General features: G+C 53.5%; 6 protein-coding genes across 6 annotated transcripts; 2 read left to right on the top strand and 4 right to left on the bottom strand.

The window, feature by feature from the left end:
- Positions 1 to 185: 185 nt before the first annotated feature.
- SEPMUDRAFT_25271 (TBC-domain-containing protein) lies at positions 186 to 1,139 on the bottom strand (the record flags this gene model as incomplete). Its single annotated transcript, XM_016908390.1, has 1 exon — positions 186 to 1,139. A coding segment is annotated over one exon (954 nt), but the record flags the coding sequence as incomplete, so codon positions are not given.
- Positions 1,140 to 2,584: 1,445 nt separating this feature from the next.
- SEPMUDRAFT_151594 (uncharacterized protein) lies at positions 2,585 to 6,729 on the bottom strand. Its single transcript, XM_016906915.1, has 4 exons — positions 5,586 to 6,729; positions 4,387 to 5,488; positions 4,086 to 4,305; positions 2,585 to 3,993 (listed from the first exon to the last, which is right to left on the bottom strand). Exons 1-4 carry the CDS (start codon positions 6,086 to 6,088, stop codon positions 2,840 to 2,842), a joined length of 2,979 nt encoding a protein of 992 aa, XP_016757769.1. The 5' UTR covers positions 6,089 to 6,729; the 3' UTR covers positions 2,585 to 2,839.
- Positions 6,730 to 7,418: 689 nt separating this feature from the next.
- On the top strand, positions 7,419 to 9,039 carry SEPMUDRAFT_151593 (uncharacterized protein). Its single transcript, XM_016906914.1, has one exon. The coding sequence runs from the start codon at positions 7,536 to 7,538 to the stop codon at positions 8,736 to 8,738; it is 1,203 nt and encodes a 400-aa protein (XP_016757768.1). The 5' UTR covers positions 7,419 to 7,535; the 3' UTR covers positions 8,739 to 9,039.
- Positions 9,040 to 9,521: 482 nt separating this feature from the next.
- On the top strand, positions 9,522 to 14,660 carry SEPMUDRAFT_151592 (uncharacterized protein). Its single transcript, XM_016906913.1, has 4 exons — positions 9,522 to 10,093; positions 10,210 to 11,072; positions 11,127 to 14,219; positions 14,276 to 14,660. Exons 2-4 carry the CDS (start codon positions 10,622 to 10,624, stop codon positions 14,335 to 14,337), a joined length of 3,606 nt encoding a protein of 1,201 aa, XP_016757767.1. The 5' UTR covers positions 9,522 to 10,093; positions 10,210 to 10,621; the 3' UTR covers positions 14,338 to 14,660.
- A 300-nt stretch (positions 14,661 to 14,960) lies between these two features.
- SEPMUDRAFT_51941 (SNF2_N-domain-containing protein) lies at positions 14,961 to 17,719 on the bottom strand (the record flags this gene model as incomplete). The annotated part of the gene is made up of 3 exons (XM_016909209.1): positions 14,961 to 16,772; positions 16,842 to 17,281; positions 17,338 to 17,719. 3 exons carry the CDS (start codon positions 17,717 to 17,719, stop codon positions 14,961 to 14,963), a joined length of 2,634 nt encoding a protein of 877 aa, XP_016757766.1.
- Positions 17,720 to 19,369: 1,650 nt separating this feature from the next.
- On the bottom strand, positions 19,370 to 20,176 carry SEPMUDRAFT_26945 (uncharacterized protein; the record flags this gene model as incomplete). The annotated part of the gene is made up of 1 exon (XM_016908420.1): positions 19,370 to 20,176. A coding segment is annotated over one exon (807 nt), but the record flags the coding sequence as incomplete, so codon positions are not given.
- Positions 20,177 to 20,501: the final 325 nt, after the last annotated feature.

Genomic DNA, 20,501 nt, shown 5'->3' with positions numbered 1-20,501 from the left:
TTAGTTGCATAGCATAGTTATATGCGATAGCTACTGCTGCTGGTTCAGCATAGCATATCATAGCATAGCACATAGCAGTTTTTTTTCTATCTCATCTCATCTCATCTCGTCGCCCCGCCATTCGCCATAGCTTCTAGGGGACTACCAGCCTGCAGTAGCTGCTCTTCTGCACTCTCCTCCATCCTCCTCTTCAAAGTCTTCTTCAACTCGGCAGCACGCCTCCCTTCGACATGCTCCAACTTTTTCCTCAACAAAAACGCCGATCGAATCAATTCCGTCACCTTGTCGGGTTCTTCCGAGATTTTGATGCGATTCGACATGTAGGCCCAAATTTCACTCTGATCGGCACAATCCATGAGTCCTTTTTGATGTGCTGCGAGTAAAGTGAGAGCGATGTTGAAGAGGAAGGTCTTTTGGCCCGGGAGACAGAGCCAGACGTCCCAGATGCGGAGGAGGACGGATTCGGGGAGGATGGCGGTGAAGGCGGTGAGGAACCAGGAGAGGGGGACGGTGTGCTCGGGTGCAATGTCCAAGGCGTCGAATTTGGCGGACAGTTTGGGGAGTTGCTCTTTGACGTAAGATCGTAATACGACATTATCTGCAATGGGAGCTGACATGGCGGTTTCTTTGCTGAAGTAGTTGGGGGGAAAGAAGGTGTCGACCATGTTGCAGAGCACCCAGAAGGCGTCGCTTTCGTCGGGAATGGCGAGGAGGAGGTATCCCGCGATCATGTTCAGGCCTTGCGTATAGCCGAGGCCGGGGTATTTCGAGACGAAAGCGACGAGAAGACGACGCAGTCGATCGTAGCCCTTTTCTGCGTAGTAGTCGTATTTGCTCGTCAGGGTGCGTGGAATGTCTTTGAGAATGGCGTCAATGTCTTCGGAGGATTCCGAATGACGATGTGCGGTTTCTGAGATGATCTGTTGATAGTATTTGTAGGCATCGGGCTGCATGATGGCCTGCGTATTGGAGAGTTCCATCCATATCGGATGACGGAACTGCATGGGGATGCCTCCCATAACGAGGCGAGTCAATGCCTCTTGTTTTTGTTTCCCACTGGATCCTTCATTGCCAAAATGTGATGCGCCGATGAGCTCGCCCGACCGGGCTTCCTCGCCCGCTTGTTCGCGAGACCGCAGAAGACGGCTCAAGAAGCGATTCCACTCCGCGTCGTGCGCTGTTTTCGAGGGTTGAGATAGCAGAGACTTGGAGAGAGTTGGGGGTAAAGTGCGTTCATCGTGCCGTGTGCTCATCTCCACGGGCTCCCGGGGCTCATGTTCGGATCCGTGTCGATTGCCACCTCCCCCGAGACCTTTAATCGTGCCGCCGGCAGCACTGATGCCTCCGAACAGAGTCGTCGTCCATCCCATGCTGTCTCCACTGGCGACGCTGTTCAGACTCTGCACATCAATGGACTTTGGCCTGGGTGCCTTGCTGGCACGCACTGTCGGTGGTTGAGCGGAGCTGGACCTCGAGGATGAAGCGCTTCGCAGAGAGGCCACCGCACTCTCCTTCCTCTTCGCCGTAGACTTGCCGTTGCCACCGAAGAACTTGGTCAGACCGCGAATCGTGGCATTCCCATTCCCACTCACTTCACGCGCTTCTTCCCGCACACTCGCCGCTCGACTGCTCGCACTCGCACTCGCCCTTCTCGACACCACTTCCTCGTGCGCGGCCCGGGCGAGACTCCGTCGCCTCCGCTCGGCGCGCTTCACACGATCTGCAGTCTCAGCAATGCGCTCCTCCGGCACTTTGTACTCTTCGGCCAGTCTCGTCAGCGCGGTCACATGAGCATCCCGCTCGGCCAACAGGCGACTCAGCTGTTGAATCAAGGCGACGGCACCTCTCCGCTCGACAATCCGGTCAATACTCTCTCTGCTCGCCTCGGCCAAGGTTTGGGGATTTCCGTCGTCGACGTCCTGCACATCAAACATGGACGGACGGCCGCGTCCATCCAGCAGCGCACTCAGCGGCTCACTCAGCGCTCGACTGCGAGGAGAGGGCAAAGCTGCATCATGTTGGCGTTCGGCATCCAAAGCTTGTTCCTCGTCAGCCCCGGCTTCGAGACTAGAACTACTGACTCCCTGCAAGCTGGGAGAGGTGCTTTCTGCAGGGTCGGGAAAAGAAGTGAGGGATGTCGTGTCATCGGCTGGCACCAGTGGCACTCGACTGGATTGCCTGCTCAGGACGGCGGTACTCATGATGATGATGGTGATGATGGTGGTGATGACAGTCCCTCGGGCGACATCTGCATGCTGCTGCGCCTGACTATACCATTCCTACGTCGACATGTGTGTTTTTGGTGTGTGCGTACATGGAAGTGTCAGTAATGGTGTGTGAGTGTTGGTTCCAGGTGTTTGTCGGTCTCGAATGGAACTTCTCGGTAGACGGGACTAGATCTAGGAGGTAGTGCCAGGACTTGATGACCGCAGAGTGACGATGTACCTAGGCTACTAGGTAGTATGTTACCTAACTTCCATATCCATCACTGCACCCTTATATCCCTATACAAGGCACATGTATAGGTATGTAGTAGAGGTATAAGTACCCATGCACAATTCTGAGATGAGAGAGGAACACCCAGTTCTAACTAATACTTTTTTTATTCATTGACGCGACAGCTGTAGATACTAGCTACCTTACCTCCAGCTCATACATGCTGCGCGCGGACCTACCCGATGCCAAACGCCTTGCTAATAGCCTAACACTACCTGACCATGGTATAAAAAACCATCTCTTCCCAATGACACCGTATGCGCCAGTAAACCTGCACATGTTTGTGCGCGCTCGGAAGAACTCATGCATTCCGTCACAACGCCCACGGAAGCTCCCATGTTTTCTATCCAGCATGTGGCGCGCCAGGGAACGCAGCCCCAAATTGATGATAACGCCGTGGATCCGCTGGATTTGGCTGGTAGACCTCTTCACGACCACCGGCCCGGTTTCCCATGTGCGGGACGCCATGACCTGGCGCCTCTGCTGCAGCCGTGTATTCGCGAGCGATCTCGCGAGCGAGAGCATGACGAAGTGCACGGCCTCGAGCGGGAGCGTCACGTCCTCGCGCATGATGAGCGCCGAGCAGCTCGGGAAATAGATGTGGTTCGTGCTCGCCAGCAATCATTCTGCCGACGTCAAAGGCGTCATCAGCATTATCACCTTCGAATAATTCTGCGAAGATACGACGGATAAGACCTTGTTGACCACCTCCGAAGCCGTTGTTCTGCGCGCCCAGGGCATGGTCGGGGCCAGCAGCCACTGAATCATCATCATCATCTGCTGCTGCTGCTGCTGCTGCTGTTGCCGGTGGAGCTGGAGTACCCGCACCGACAACACCAAGCATGTTTCCGAGCCCATGAGCGGTGGTATGAGGGGCTGTACCATCGGGAGTCACAGCATTTGCCTGGGTGCCCGCTGGAGCTTCGTGGTGAGGAAAACGGCCGGCGCCAGGCATTTGCATGCCATACATGGGCATATAACCGGCCATCTCATATTGCACGCCCCCTTGCGGAGCCCGAAGAGCATCGCGACCTTGATACATCGCTGCTCGACGAGCTACATGGGCCTGAACTCCGTGTCCAGCAATGTGGCCTCCTAGACCATGTCCCAGGGCACCCCCGATCGGAGTGCCTCTGCGTATCGGGTCTTGCTCCACTTGGAGGGCATCCAGCTCCAGCCGAACTCGCACTGCCTCATCTCGGATTATCTGAGCTCGACGTGCCTGTAGGCGCGCTCTTTCAGCCGCTACCCGATATCTGATCAAGTTCAATTCATTCCTTCCTTGTGGTAACGGCGCCATGTGATCTTGAGCTGCGAAGTAGCGTAGCAGACCATCATCAATGCCCTCGTTATCGTTAGCACCGTTCCGGAGTCTACCTCGATCAAATCCAAATAAACCATAGTTACCACCGTAGGGCCCGGCTTGCCGAGCCCTTTGCTGAGAGGCTTGGCGCACTGCATCAGACTCGTTGATCGCCAAGTCTTCCTCACTCATGCCTGTCCCCGTGTTAGCTGAGTTGCTTCGACGAGCAATAGAAGTGGAGTTGTTGATGTGTGCAGAGGGTCACGGAACGTGTGCTGAGTCTTACCTGGGTGTGCCTCCATCGCCTCTGCTCGTGCTCTCTCTTCAGCTTCCTTGATCTCACGTGCGTGCCGCTCTTCCACATTGTCATATAGTGGACAACGCTGGTCTGATGAACCGGCACTGCTCGAGTTCGGAGCACGCAAGTCACTTTGGTTGAAATGGGTATAGTCTTTGACCGAGGTAGAGCAGACGTAGCACTGAAGATTGCCGCAGGAGGGACAGTGCTGGGGCAGGATTAGCAGGTACTACCTCAGCATGTGCAATGAGGGCGCAGGCTCTCATGTGTAGAAATTGCAGTGACTCACCATCTTGTTACAGCCAAACTCTTTGATAAAGGGCTTGCTACACCTGCCGCACTTCCTCACCAATGCTGCGGTCATGGCTTCTTCAATTTTATGCTTGCTGTCGAGCTTGTGGTCCTGAGCGTGCTCCTCACAGGACTTGGGAATGTGAGAGGACGCCTTGCAGCGACGACAGCTGACTCGTTCGCAGTCAGGATTGGCGCATCTAAACTCGAAGTCCTCTTCGATCGGAGGTAGAATTGCTTTGAAATCGCAGAAAGGACATTCTTCGAGATTTTCAAGCTCGGCGTCCCGGATATCCTTCTCCTGCTGTAGCTGCGCGAGCTTTTCGAGAAGTTGGTAGTCGTCGATGAGGTGCAGCTGCGCATACGCATAATCAGCACCGCAACCAGCAGTACACATCACCGCACAGCGAGATTGACCGATTTCAGACTTGATGTACGTAACCATGCAGTCGAAGCAAGTGTAGTGAGCGATATCGCCATTGCAGTGGATCTGCCTGTTCATTGGCAAGTCATCAAAGCATGCTTGACATTCGGCAGTCTCACCAGCCTCCGTGGCTCGCTTCATGTTCTCATCTTCCGCTTGTCGCTTTGCAAGAGCAATGGTGCGATCTGATCGGATGATGCAAACGCGCCTGCGGGCAGCTTGGAGTTCATCGTAGAGCTCGGGGATGCCAGTATTGAGGAGAATTGTGTCTGCTGTGTCAGGAAGCAAAGCAGGTCGACCAGTCCAGCCTGTGTCTGTTGCATCTCTCAGCGCTGCGAGAGCCACATACGTCTGGAATAGGTGCTTGTGCTGTGCCATTTCTTGCTTGATGGCTTTCCCGGTCATAACAGGAAAGTCCGCCTTCAAGGCAGCAGCCATGACACCTTTCAGTGCCGCAAAGCCTGCGGGACGGTTTGCTCCCTCCCAGCGTTTGAAATCGTCCTTCTTAAGGTCGTTCTCTGCCTTCCGTTTGAGCTCAGGACTTTTGCCTTTACCTTGCTTGGGATAGCCATCTGCCTCCACAAGTCTGTTGATGATATTCTCGTAGCGGTCGGCGCCGGGCATAGGAGGATCGCCTTGACCTAGCTCATCGTAGAGCTTGAGAACATGGTCGTGGCTGGCACGGAGTTAGCAGACTACTAGGATATTGGAACTCAGATCTTGCGCTGATTCACAAGGATCGTCTTGACGGAGATAATGTCTAGTAGACTTACCTGACATCTGGAAAAACGTCTAGAACTCGCTGTAGGCACGTATCGCCAGTGAAAAGGTTCTCAATCTGTTCAAACGGGAAATCATTATGAAAACCCTCTTCAGAAGCTGGGAACTTGACGCGTGGGGAATTCTGACCCAGCGGAGTCTGTTGGGAGTCGTTCGGTATCCAGACTATTTCATCTCCAAAAAACTCATACGTGCCGTCTTGCTCGGTCGCGTCTGGCTGAGTAGCAGCTTCTGGGGATGCTTGGAGTCTCTCGGCATCATCTGGAAATGTTGGGAAAGCACCCGGATGTCCGTCGAGGCCAAATGTTCGTGGCACTCGACTATCTGGAGAGGTTGGAGTCGACGCAACAAGCTCATCATCGGATTCGTCGAGGTTAATGGCCGGCGGCGGTGCAGGTCTGGGAGGCGGATCGACACGCTGGACCTCGTCATCCTCATCGTCGCTGCTGACAAGGTCGATGACCCGAGGAGGCGAACGTCGTCTCGTGGTGGCCATGTCTGAATGTTGCTCAGGTGCGGAGAGTGGCACAGTCAGTCGGTGAGGTGAGTTGCAAGAACGCGCATGCAGTCCAGAAAGCCCAGATCCCAGCAATTCACAAGACCGACACGCGCAGAGATCACCTCGGAGGTGTTGTTGCAAATGTCCTGGCAAAAGGAGGAAGTAGTCTTTTCATGAAGGAATGTCAGAGTTATAGCGAGCGCTGCGTACAGGTAGGTTTAGCTGTGAGGATTGCGAGGGTGGAGAAGGTCGCCGGTCGGCCCAAGGACATGTAAGGTACCGCAGGTGCCTTGAGCGCGACTGTCCCTTGGTCCTGCTCGTCTTCTACCACCGTGGTAGGAAGTAGCTATGTTGGTAGGTAGGTAGGTAGGTAGGTCAGGTAGGTAGGTAGTTACAGCACGGCACGGCACAGAACAGAAGCGAACAGACGTCCAGCAGAGCGTCGCGGCAAGCTGGGCTCACTTTTTCGTCGGCGAAGACCTAATAACACGGGTGAAAGTGAATGGAAGCCATCCGCAAGCGACCTCCCAGCGGGCGTGAAGGGCCACAGTGACCTCCAAGAAGGCGGCGGCGGCGGCGGCGGGCGCCCTCTGAAAGACACCTGCGGCTGCTCGATGCTGTCGCAAGGAGGGTTCCCGTCAGAGAGGTGGTAACTTTAGAGTAGTGAGCCAACGCCAGCGCCAGCGGAACAGAACTAGAACTATTCCAAGCAAGGCTCCAGGGCTCTTTGATGTCTTCCACCTCACACGCCCTCACCGACCACTCATCTCGCGGCATCCTGCAGCGCAACACGTCCATTGCATGCACAGTGGACGCTTGTCTGTCGCAGATAGACAGACATGAAAAATGACCAGTGGGCAGAGCGCAGAGCGCAGAGCGCATACATACAGCACGACGGGACCAGTTTCATTGCTGTTCTCGTCTCGTCTGCTCTGCAACTCTACCGTCCTAGCGCTTTCGCAGCTGACGCTTCCGACCCAAACTCCATCTCATCCCACGAGGATGGAGGACCGGTTGACAACGAAGCATCAGAAAGAGGGTAGAACGTCCACATGCGCACCAAGGATGGCGCGGGAGTGTGCGGCCTACTGCCTAATCTTCTGACACCACGGTAGAACTAGAATACCCATCGCACTCGTCCGCATGCAGGCCTCACCGTGAATCCCTTGTTGGTCCTGCCACATGGTATCGTCAGCTCGATCACTAACCGCAGGTATACTCGTTGCCAACCGCTAACCGCAAGTCTACACGACCAACACGAGAACTGATCACGAAGGGCGCACTGTGGGGCACCAAAGGCCGATCCAAAGCCCAGCACATCAAGATCGATTGATGCCTCCCTCTGTTTTTCTTTCTCGTACTTTCCATTCATTCTTCTTTCGATAGCGCACACGAGAGAGCTGACAAACGTTCCGCGAATCCAATTCACCCAACGTGACCCAAGATGGGCAGCATCAATCTTCCCTCCACAGATTCCGCCGACGTTTACCTCGCCACGGCGACCCCAGAAGAGGCAGAAGCACTGCAACATGCGAATAGTTCCGAGTGGAAAGGTGCGCTCAATGTGGAAGCTTATCTGCGCCGAGAGAAGTACCTGGGTGCTCAGGATCTCACCAAGGATGGTGGACTGACGAGCTGGGTACTGGTGTGGCAGCCAGGGCCAGCCGCCGAGCGTCAAGTACTCAGCGGATGCGAGACTATTAAGAAGCGTGCACTGGTTTCCAGAGATGGCAACGTCGAGGAGGTGATATGTCATGGACTGTGCTCGGTATTTTGTCCACCAGCCTTCAGGGGAAGAGGATACGCGAGTAGGATGATGACCGAGGTTGGGAAGAAGCTGGAGAACTGGCAGGTTGATAATGGGAAAGCACATCTGTTCAGCGTGCTCTACTCCGACATTGGCAAGCAATTCTATGCTGCAAAGGGCTGGCATCCTTTCCCGTCATCACACATTACGTTGCCAGCGAAAGAGACACCATCGGCAGAAGGCGTCAGATTGCTGCACAGCCAAGATCTTGCGGCACTTTGCGTTGCGGATGAAGACTTGATTCGCGCTCGGCTCAAGAACAGAAAGGCAGGGTCCCAGACAGCGGTATCCATCATACCCGATCTTCGCACTCTAGCCTGGACACATGCCCGCGAGGATTTTGTTTGCAACGAGCTATATCACAAGACTCCATCAATCAGAGGTGCTAGGGTAAACGATGTATGGGCATACTGGGCTCGAGTATGGTCCGATCCCACAGGTCACGAGCCAAACACTCTCCACATTCTGCGACTTGTGGTCGAGGATGACGCGCTCGGCGCAGACTTCTCTCCAGCATCCGCTCCCGGCACAGAGGCGATTAATGCAGCAGCAGAGGGCCGCACTCCTATCCACGGCGTGGAAGCGAGCAGAGTCGATGAGATCAGGCAGTCCATCGCGAAGATCTTCCAAGTCGCACAGACAGAGGCTGCGAGATGGGATATGAAAGAAGTGGTGTTGTGGAACCCTACTAGCCTCGCATTGGCAGGCGCGCGTCAGATCAGCCCGAACGTGGTTGTTCAAGAGCGGGAAGTGGAGAGCATTGCAAGTTTGAAGTGGTATGGCGAGGGAAGTGGAACGGAGGTGGAATGGGTTGAGAACATGAAGTACGCCTGGTGCTGAGTGATTCCCATGTCTGTCGTCCACTCGGAGCGACCGGTGGGCAGCACTCGCTTCTGCGGAAAGGCACATGTAACTCTCTTCACATGATAAGACTGCGAACACGTGGGCAACATTCGCATGGCTGCCCAAGATTTTTCTCCATGAAGAAACGGCCGCGCCGAGTGAAGCTAATCAGTGATCTGCACGCGTGCAGGTCCTTTCCGAGCGTCGAATGCATGGGTAAGGAAGGTAGGTACAACGATAGCAGTAGGAATAGCAGCAGTAGGTGGGTAGCTAGGTACAGGAGGTAGTCATGTTCAAGGCACACAATATTCTGATCTGCGTCCATAGGTACCTCTAGAGGTCTTCACAGGCCAGGCCGTCTGACATGTCAAGCATGGAAGTAGGTGAGATGAAGCCGGGTAGGTACTGGGTATGTTGGTATCAGATCTTACGAAGAACCTGGCAAGAATTCGACCGACGTCTAGCCTCCCTTATGGCTGGCCGGGGTTGAAGGTGATGGTGCTGTAGGTACCTGTAGCTGTGCAACAGGATAGTGAGGGACTCGAAACATACAGTGACAGCGACAACCACCCATCACGATTCCGCCTTCACGTTCGCGCGATGGATGAGTGTCACTACATAGCATCGACTATAATGTAGAACTGACCTCCTACATCTGTGACGATCTACTAAGTTAGTTCTAGCCTGTTCACGGCACTAAAGGTTGTGTATCTCATGCAGAATCACCCCGCCTTGACTCAATCATGGACACTCGCCAACCAACCTACCTAACCTCCTACCACCTCTCTCTCTCTCTCTACCTACCTACCTGACCTTCGCCTCAGCACTTCTCCTCTCCTCCCTTCCTCTCTCTCTCCTCCCTTCCCCTACCCTCCTCTCCGCTCCGCTCCGCTCCTCGTTATTCCCTTCTTCCGCCCGTCTGCGACGGTGTCTTGACGACGAGTCCGACAGCCAGTGCATGCCCGCATGCAGGCCACGGGAGCGGTTCCATCATTGCCACGCGTTCCGCTCGACTTTCCCTCCTAGTCGTGGCTGAGCGCACCAAGCGTCTTTCTACCTTTAGAACTACCCTACTAGGGAGAACTAGCCCGCTTGACGCATGGTATTGGCCGACGACGACCTTCATCCACCTTAGCCAATACACGCGAGACGATTTATCCTTCCTTGGGCCGAACCATAGAATACCTCAGGTACTAAGCTTACCTACCTACTACACTACCTACCTACCTACCTACCCTACCTACCCTACCTACCTACCTGACTTTGCCTCACGGACCTACTCTCTCCTACGGCCGCCGTCTCACTTGCTGTGCCTGCTTGCTGCCGCTCTGTGAGCTTCACAACCTACCTAGGTACTTGACCCGCTACTACTACTACTACTATTACTCTCGCCGGCAGTCCCACCGAGCGCTCACTCGCTGAAAGTCGAACGCCGACTGACCTCTGCGGCTTTGCCTGATTGTTCTAGTGGCCTGTCCGTCTGTGCCTGGGAATCTTCTTCGCCCTTCCTCACCACTTCCACCACACCCCACCACCACCTGCTCGACCCTCCCGCAGCCGCTGCGCACGTGTTCGTCCCGCTACTGCACACCCGAACGAGCGAGTCAGAGAGCGAGCGAGCAAGCAAGCAAGCCTTGCTGTGTTCTCTCTACGGAAGTCGAGCCACTGAGCTCGTCCATTCCTCGCCCTTCCGCCAGTCCGTGCGAAACCACTTTCTCTGTGGAGCCTCACGTGCTTGTGCGTGAACAAGCCCCACCTTAGCCTACCGACGACACGAGACAGAGAGCACAACAGAGACATCACAAGATCGAGGGGCACCGAACGCGAGAGATAGCGCTTCTTCTTCCTTTCGCCCGCCGCGGGCCTCGAATACCATCACCATGGAAGATGGCGCGGCTACGCAAGAGATCTATCGCCGGATAGAGCGCGAGAAGAAGCTCATCCAAGCGGCGACTCAGATGCGACAAGCCACCGGGAACGCCCAAGTCGTGTCCAAGGCAGATTCAGAGATTCGCGAAGCAAGACGCAACATACAGTATTTTGAGCAGAAGCTCAATGACCTTCGCGACCGCAATGTGGGTAACAGCATGGGAAACCTGTCTCTTGCGGGGAATGGTGGGCCACCCACGCCTTCACATGGCCGTGGAGGCTCATCTGGTTCGGGATACAACAATGAACAAGGTCATGGCGGGGTCGCGGACTACGGCAATCCAGGGCCGGGTGGCTATAGCATGGGCGGTGCTCCTGGTCTCATGCCTCCACGAGCACCATATGCTCCACCTGGACCCGGAGACCGATCACCCCGAGCTCGACCAAACTATAGCAAATTGGGTATGCGCACCCACGCTAACAAAGTGGTATGTTTGGCATGACTGACGTTAGCAGATCTGATCAAGTACGACACACCTCATCTCGGACCGCGCATTCAGCTCATGCTGTCGCAGCTCGAATTCAAGCTGTCGGTCGAAAAGCAGTATAAAGATGGTGTGGAGAAGATGGTTAAGCTGTACGAGATGGCCGGCGATCGCAGAAGTCGAGGCGAGGCTGAACTCAGACGTATGGAAAGCAACCAAAAGATTCAGCTCTTGACCCGGGCGTTGCGAAGATACGAAGACTTGCATGTGGATGTCGAAAATGGCGCCGATGCTGCTGACGACGACAGTCTGGACACACCCAGTCAACGGAAGCCGCTCACAGGACACATGTCAGTCCGGATACACGCCATTGACAATGTGGACCATGCAGCTTCGGGTCGTTTTAGTAGAGGACCGGACACTTTTGTTGTCATGAAGGTCGAAGATGCACTCAAGGGAAGAACAAAGGCCACCAAAACTGACCGGTGGACGGACGAGAACCATGAATTTGATGTGGATAAGGCGAATGAGATTGAGTTCACAGTGTACGACAAGTCGAGCGGCGATCATCCTATTCCGGTCGGATTCCTCTGGATTCGTTTGTCAGACCTGGTTGATGAAATACGAAGAAAGAGAATAGAGACCGAGTTCAACCAAGCAGGTTGGAAAACTGCTGATCAAATGGACGGCTCGACACCTCGACCGGACTTACAGTTCTCTCCTCCTCCCAGCTCCTCCCATGGCGTGGGGGCTCCAGGTGGGGGCTCTTTGGGCGCGTCTGCAGCAGGAGGGCCCGCAGGTGCTGGCCTGGCGCCGCAGACGGGACCTGTCTACATCGATGCCTGGTTCACACTGGAGCCAGTCGGCAAGATTCATTTGACCGTTAGCTTCATCAAACAGGTCAAAGATCGGCGACCTTTCGATGTGGGTCTGAACCGTAAGGGAGCTGTTCGTCAAAAGAAGGAGGATGTGGTGGTGCAGTACGGTCACAAATTCGTTGTGCAAACGTTCTATAACATCATGAGATGCGCACTTTGCGGCGACTTTTTGAAATACACTGCTGGGATGCAATGTGCCGACTGCAAGTATACCTGTCACAAGAACTGTTACCCTAAAGTGGTGACGAAATGTATCAGCAAGTCGAACTCGGAGACGGATCCGGACGAGGAGAAGATCAATCACCGCATTCCGCACCGTTTCGATGCTTTCTCCAACATGGGTGCCAATTGGTGCTGCCACTGTGGTTATATGTTGCCTATAGGAAGGCGGCAGGCGAGGAGGTGTACAGAGTGTAAGCTTACCACTCACGCGAATTGCGTGCACTTCGTCCCCGACTTCTGCGGCATGGATATGAAGACTGCGAACGAGATTTTGGCTGCATTGAAGGAGAAGAAGAAGGCAGTGGACACCGCAAAGGGACACGGCAGGCCGATGCTTGATACACTGAGAGCACCAGGCAAGCAGACAGGTGGCAGGCCCACGCCACCACCACAAAATGCCAGCTATATGCCAACCCCTGGTCATCAGGACCAAGTGGCCCAGAAGGAGCAGGAACGGCTGGCTGGAGACAGGTTCTCCTACGGCAAAGATCGCATGTCCGACTCATACGATCAGCCACCTCGAACATCATCCTTTGGTGCTCCAGGGGCAGATCTTGGCTCCGCCAGTGGCCAAGTGCCTTCATCACCAGAGAGTGCACATCGACCCCCTGCTCAACGGACGCAGTCTTCGCAATCGACTGCTGCTGCTGCCGCTGCCGCTGCCGCTACTGCTGCTATGTCAGGGAAGCGAAGTTCTGGCAATGAGCGACCAGGTTATGGTCGAGGAGCAACGGATTCTTACGCTCAACAGCAACGAGGGTCAGGAGGCAGCTATGCGGATGGCTATGCGGAGAGCAAGCGTCTTCCGCCACAGCCTGGTCAGCAACAATCAACATACAACCCTGCTGACTATGCTGCTGTTGCCGGCTATTCTTCCGGTCCGCCGTATCAGCAAGCAGTCTCACCACCGCCACAGCCACCGGCAAAGACCTATGCACAGCAAGTCCCTCAAGTCCAAGCACCGGTGGCGGCGCCTGCACGAGCTCAATCGCCTTCTGTTGCGCCTACGCCAAGTGTCTCGGTCACAGAGCCCGTGGTCGAACAGCGAAAGCCGGCCCCTCCAGCTAATACTGCCGGTACTGGGCGTCGCATTGGACTTGACCATTTCAACTTCCTCGCAGTTCTTGGTAAAGGTAACTTTGGAAAGGTGATGCTTGCGGAGACCAAGACCTCGAAGCAACTCTACGCCATCAAGGTGCTCAAGAAAGAATTCATCATAGAGAATGACGAAGTGGAGAGTACGCGGTCCGAGAAGCGCGTGTTCCTGATTGCGAACAAAGAGCGTCATCCGTTCTTACTCAACCTGCATGCTTGTTTCCAGACCGAGACTCGCATATATTTCGTCATGGAGTACATCAGTGGAGGTGATCTGATGTTGCACATTCAACGCGGACAATTCGGCACCAAACGAGCGCAGTTTTACGCTGCAGAAGTGTGCTTGGCCCTCAAGTACTTCCATGAGAATGGTGTCATCTACCGTGATCTGAAGCTGGACAACATTCTGCTTACGCTGGATGGTCACATCAAGATTGCAGACTACGGTCTTTGCAAAGAAGACATGTGGTACGGGTCGACGACAAGTACATTCTGTGGTACACCGGAGTTCATGGCGCCAGAAATTCTACTGGACAAGAAATATGGCCGTGCCGTCGACTGGTGGGCATTTGGTGTGCTAATCTACCAAATGTTGCTTCAGCAATCCCCGTTCCGAGGAGAAGACGAGGACGAAATTTACGATGCCATCCTGGCAGACGAGCCTCTGTATCCGATCCACATGCCGAGAGATAGTGTCTCGATCCTCCAGAAGTTGTTGACACGCGAGCCGGAACTGCGACTGGGATCTGGTCCTACTGACGCGCAAGAGATCATGTCTCATGCTTTCTTCAGAAATGTGAACTGGGAAGATGTGTACTACAAGCGTGTAACACCACCTTTTATGCCGACGGTGAAGAGCAGGGCAGACACCAGTAATTTCGACTCGGAGTTTACTAGTGTTACTCCCGTCCTGACGCCGGTACAGAGTGGTAAGTGAAGACATGTGTGCGAACTGGCCTGATCCATGTACTAACACGTATCTTAGTCCTGTCGCAAGCGATGCAAGAGGAATTCCGCGGCTTCTCGTACTCGGCAGACTTTGCTTAGCGTGCTAATCTGAACGATATGGAGGAGCAAGACACGAACAGTGCCTTGCATGCAGACCGTGCTGCGATACCCAGGATAACGTTACTGTCACCAGGTCATACTGTGCCTCGCGACCGGGTAGATCGTGCGCCAGAGCAGGTGTGATGAGAGAGGGCAAGCAACACGACAGCGCGACAGGGTGGAAGGTGAAGGTCGATAAAGGAGCTGTCGATGAAATGACGATGATGTGGCTGTATGCAATGCCAAGCGATAGAGAGAGAGAGAACATGTACTACCTTGACAGTTAATGATTACCACTCTCGTTGTGGTTGCTTGAATCCTACATCAGTGGCTTCAGAGCGCACACAGCGTTACGATCTCATGGTGCATAAGAGGCTCGTCCACGCCTTCCATGATGGTCGACCCTTTCACCTGTGGGGTATGCATGCGAATGCAGAACATGGCGAGGCAAGTTGCAAGACCAATACCGGATTCCCAAACGGAACAGTAGTCACATCCAAAAAGCGCCCAATCCATTACAATATATTATAGATCACGAGCCATTTAAAAGTCAGAAAAAGGGAAAAAGGAAAAAACACCACATTTCTAAAGATCATTCATTCACACGAGAACGTGCTCAATTCTCAATATTCAACTTCATCCTCATCATCCTCATCACCACCATTCCTCAAAACCTCATTTGGCTGCTGCTGCTGCTGCTGCCGCTGCCGCTCCTCACTCCCCCCCTCCTCCCCCTCGGCAAAAATAAACGGCCGACCACCCTCATCAGTCCTCACCTCCCCAAACATCCTCATCAACTCCTCGACCGTAAGCTTCTCCTTCAATCTCGGATTTTCCATGACAGTATCAATTTCCATTTCTTTCCTCTCCTTCATCTCCATCATGGCCGCATCAATCGTATTCTCCACCACAAACCTCGTCATCCTCGTCTCCCTGCGCTGTCCAATACGAAACACGCGACAAAACGCCTGTTGCTCCACCGCAGAATTCCACCACGGATCAATCAAAATCACATACTGCGCCATGGTCAAATTCAAGCCTAACCCTCCGCATCGAAGTGACGAGAGTAAAATCTGACATGTCGGGTCGGAATCGAAGCGTGATAGGGCATTTTTTCGTGCTTCTTGCGTTTGCGAGCCTTGGTAGGTCACGTAGCCCCAGCCCTCGGAGTGGCAGACTTGGGAGAGGATGCGAATTACGGGGATGAATTGGGTGTAAATGATGATTTTGGAGGTCGGGTCGGTTTGGAGCCATTCGAGAATTTGGGCTTTGCAGGCTATGGTTTTTGTGGAGGGGAGGATTTCGCCTTTGAGGCCGATCCAGTCGTTTATGTTGTTTTTATTGTTGTCGTCTTTTTTGCTTTTGCTCGTGTGGACGTTGTCGGTGCTTCCTCCTGCATTTGAAGGAGTTGCGCTGCTGCTGCTGCTGTCGTCGCCATATTCGGGCTGGGGCTGGCAAGGAGTGACGGAAGTGAAATTCATGCCACACTCTGGACAGCTAGCGAAGTCTTTGTGATTGCGAGCTGCCGCGTTCTGCAGCTCTCGAATGCAAAATAGACAGACAATGTGAAAGCAGGATGTGACTTGTGGATTGTGCGGCGGCGATTGTCTGCAAGCACAACAGGGCGAACGCTTCTGAATCGACCGGAGGTGACCAGATTGAGTCAGATCTTTCATATAAGGGCTGATGTCGTATTTCCTCCCATGTCTGCCACCTGCGGAGGATTGGCCTGCGGAATGATGGAATTCTACCGCGTTGATAGGAGCTGTCTGAGTCGCGCCAATCACGGTGCCAACACCTCCAGCACCCGCCTCGACAGTATCCAGTTCCTCGTTCACGCTCTTGGACAACACGTGGCGAAGGTGGAGCAAGATGGAGGCTCCTTCGTCCTCGTTGACCTGGCGTTGGCACAGGGCATTGAGTTTCTCAAAATCCTCACGCTTGAGAAGATCCACGATGGAGTCTTGTACGAGCAAAATGTGTGCACACAGCTGTCGGAGGCGAAGGACCATGGTCCAGATATGACTATAGCAATTCACGCCATTCTCTTGCTTGGAAATCGTATTGATGCGTTGAATAAAGCGCATCTTGACAATTTCGTAGATTTGTCGCTCCGTGTCGTTGAAGCTGAGCCATACGACTGTCTGCTTAGGCTGTGGTAGGTCGAGTAGTCGAGCGCCAAACAGTTTATCCAAGTGAGTGCGACGGATCATAATCTTCCGGAGGAAGACAGCCAGGCGGGCAGTACCATCGGGGTCGTCAGGGGTGCTGAAATTCTCTTTGAAGATCTTGAAAGAACCAGTATAGGGCTCACGGAGGAACTTGAAATACGGATAAAACTCGGTGAGGCGATTCATAATAGGGGTTCCAGTAATGGCCCAGTAGTGAGTCGCCTCGAGAGCACGACAGGCGAGACTCGTGTGTCCCTTGTGGTTCTATTCCTCATGTCAGCTTCAGCTTTCGCTTTCTACCTCATCCCCGAATTCATTCGCGTTCGTACTGACCTTGATTGCGTGAGCCTCATCGAGCACGACCCGGTTGAAGGTCACCTGATGAAACACCCCCTTATTCTCTTCATAGAAGCCTTTCCACCACTGGTCCTTCTGTGCTGCCGTAGTGAGCTCAGCGGGTACTACCGCCTTGGGGTAAGATTTGCAGATATCATAGTAAGTCGTAAGGCAGATGTCCGCCTCCTCAATACAACGCTTGGCCGTTGCTTCATCTGGGCTCAATCTGAAGCCGGCGCGATGCTGCACCACTCTGTCTAGGCCATGCTTCTTCGCATGCTCTACAAGCCGGTCCTGCTTCTTACTAAGAGTGTGCTTGGAGATTTCAGCGGCCCATTGGTTACACAATGCGGGACTGGCCACGATCAGGGTGCATTTTGGCGTGCCCTTGTCACGTATTGTTTGCTTGCCATTGACGATGTTCGCCAGCATCATCACTAAAAGGGTGGTTGGTTAGTATTATTGCAACTGAAAGGACATAAGGATGACGAACGAGTCTTTCCCAAACCCATCTCGTCAGCAAGAATGCCTCCTCGAGGCTGCTGCGTCTCATGCTCGCGCTTGCGCATAAAGGCTGTCCCTAGTACTTGGTAATGCTTCAGGCTCGTCCTCATTCCCTTGACGAGCCAGTTACCGTCTGGACCAGCCTTACACGCGCCGGTGCCGTCAAAGGCCTTACAGGCTTCGTCGAGGAAGCGTCTGTCTGTGGCAGCAATCTTGCGGTTTTCCGCAGGAACAGACGCAATCAGCTGCTTTAGGGCATCGGCTCTGCGTGTTGTATTTGCAAAGGTAGGTTGATCTCCCAGTCCAGCATTGGCTTCAGTATCCCGAAAGACATTTGTTGCTGTGCCCAGAATGTTTTGTGAGCTGGTCATGTCAGGACGGTTGACTTCACGTGACTTTGCCTTTGCCTTTTCTTTGCTCTTGCTACTCTTCTTCCGAGCAGCCCGTTCCATCAGGTCGTCAACGTAAGCTTCACGAGGCGCTTTCTTTGGTTTTGGAGCTCTCTTGGCGGCTTTTCGAGGCGCAGGGGCAGATGTAGTACTCGAATCGTCCTCATGATGGGCAAGCTTTCGCTTAGAATGTGATAGAGCCCGCTCGTCTTCCTCGTCACTGTCCTCCGCATGCAAGTAAGTGTACTGATTAGTAGCGTCACTCACAAAGAGATCACTGTCGCTACCTGTATCTGGACCTGGCGATTGCTCTTCGTCTGCTTGCTGGTCTGCCGCAATTTTGCGCTGACGAGCATCATACGCAGCCTTCAGCTTGAGGTACTCGATCTCTTGCGTAGTAGTTAGTGTGCGAGCAGTCCTTTTCAGTTTGTAGATCTCTTGTTGCTTCCGAAACTCCGCGTCCAGATCTGCTGGACTTGGTGGAGGTGGCATCGTGTCTCCCAATGTCGCAGAGTAGAGCTCATTCTGCGCATCCCAGAGCTCTTCTTCGGGGTCGTTGTTTCCGAAGTTCCGCAAATATGTTTCCTCCTGATCGTGTAGATCCTGAAGCAAATCAGGAAGCGCAGCATTGAGGATTCCAGCGTCCATCTCATCCGCAGTTTCATTTGGATGATCGAAGGCGTCCAATTCGGGCTGCTCCAAAAAAGGAGCAATCGGCATACCCTCTTGCGGAACAAAGTCGCGCGAAGCCATTTGAGAACAGCGGGGTGGAAGTGCTTGCAGGATAGGAAGTTAGTAGCAGGTGACCAAGGGTGTGAATGTTGTTGACGGTAGGTTAGAAGTCCATGCAGTAGGTAAGTAGGGTAGTGCAGGTGGATGTAAGAGTTCAAGTTGTGTCCAGCTTGTCAAGAGGAAGAAAGATTGATATACTTCATCATGCCAGCACGACATTGAGGGTCTTCTCCTCGGCAGGCACATCCTATCATCCGTCCAGTGTGAAGTGAGTTAAACACGCTGCAAGGCAAGAGCGTTGCGAGAATCTTAGCAATTCGAGGTGATTTGATGACAAAGTGATTGAATCGAAACTATCCAGTCACGTGTATGTGAGGTGAGGTGAGGTGCAGATGAGGTGGAAGTGTCAGCGGAAGTGGCGGTTTATACCTACCTGATGCATAGTGATGGGCGGGCCGCACCAGATATATCTATCGGTGGCCTCGGTCTACCTAGTCTGCCAAGATCGAAACGGATGGATAGGCGGACAAATAGCCCAGCCAGTTCCCAGTGCAAGACGCAGGTTGAATAATGGGGTAACAGGTAGGTGCTCCCGGAAGCCGAGTGTATTTACAACACTCTGTACCACATGTCTTCAAGCGCATGCGTGTGAGGTGAAGGCATACTCTCCCACGACCATGGCAGCAGCAGCAGCAGCAGCTTTCAGAAAATCTTACTCCTCAAACTTGCAGCCTGTCCGAAAGCCACCACATCATCATCACCACTCTTTCCCTCATTTTTCTTCTTCATACTCTCTTTCTCCTTCACAATCTTATTCTGCTTAAACTTCATCGTCTTCGTCTTCTCCCTACCCTTCTCCTTCCCCTGATCCGTGCCACCATCCCCACCCCCTCTCCCCAACTTCTCCTTTTCCTTCCTCTCCATCCCCGCCAACATCTTCCCCCTCTCCACGTCTTCCACAAACTGTCGATTCTCCTTCCTCGTCCTCCTCACCTCCTCTCGAATCCTCGCCGCCCGCTCTGCATTCTCATTATTAATTTGCTCTGTCAAATGCTCCCACTTGAACCCCCTCAAATACTTCATATTCCACAAATCATCATGATAAAACCCTCCCTTTTTGCCCCCAATAATATTTCCATTCAGTTGTTCCGCTGCGAGTTTGGCTTCTTTTTTACTCGTGAATTCCACCCAGCCGTCTGTGAAGGATTTTTTCTTGTTGCCTCCATTTTTTACCCGTTGCGTGTGTTGTGTGTGGTCTTCGGGCGTCAGGAAAATTCGGCCCAGACCGTGAGGTGCGTGCGGTTCGAGGAAGTGTTTGAGAGTTTGGGGTTTCATGAAGGGTGGAACGCGGGAGATGTAGACGACGCCGCTCTTTTTTGCTTTCTTGTGCGCTGCTTCGTAGGCTTTGAGGTCTTTGGATTTCTTCTTTGGGGGTTTGTCGGAGATTTGTGATGTAGGGTGTTCATCTTCGGCGAGGAATTGGGAGACGTCGAATCGCGAGTCGGTCGGCGCTGTTTTCGTGGCTTGTGCGGGAGGTTCTGCCTCGTCGGAGGAAATGTCTGATGGATCGTCTTGTTCGCGGTCGAGTTTGCGCCGCTTGTTCGCTATTGCGCCACGGCCCTCTTCTGCTTCCGAGTCGTAGCCATTTCCAATTTCATCATCGCTCTCGTCGCCCTCCAAGTATTCGTTTCGTTTGCGGACCGACATGGCGTGTGTTGTATCTTGGGAAAAGTGATGTGGACTGGAGTATGGAATTGTAGAAGATCTCCAGTGAACCTTATGTAAGCGAGATGGATTTCAATGCCTCAGGCACCAAGACTCGCATGTCCCACTCCTTCACTTACATTCAATCCTGCTTCAATGCTTGGCGTTAGAACTATCAAGATACCCTATTACCACATCCTCTCTTTCTCTTTCTTTCTTTCTCTCTCACAATATGCTCCAAGCCAACTAGTCCACCCATCTGCGCTTAGATTTGCATAGTGCAAGCAGAGATATACTGAACAATCAAAACACAGGGTTGGGAGTTTCT

Source organism: Sphaerulina musiva (assembly GCF_000320565.1).
Source record: "Sphaerulina musiva SO2202 unplaced genomic scaffold SEPMUscaffold_10, whole genome shotgun sequence".
NCBI classification, from domain to species: Eukaryota; Fungi; Ascomycota; class Dothideomycetes; order Mycosphaerellales; family Mycosphaerellaceae; genus Sphaerulina; species Sphaerulina musiva.
The sequence above is the reverse complement of the archived record's forward strand: the minus strand, read 5'-3'. Positions and strand labels throughout refer to the sequence as shown.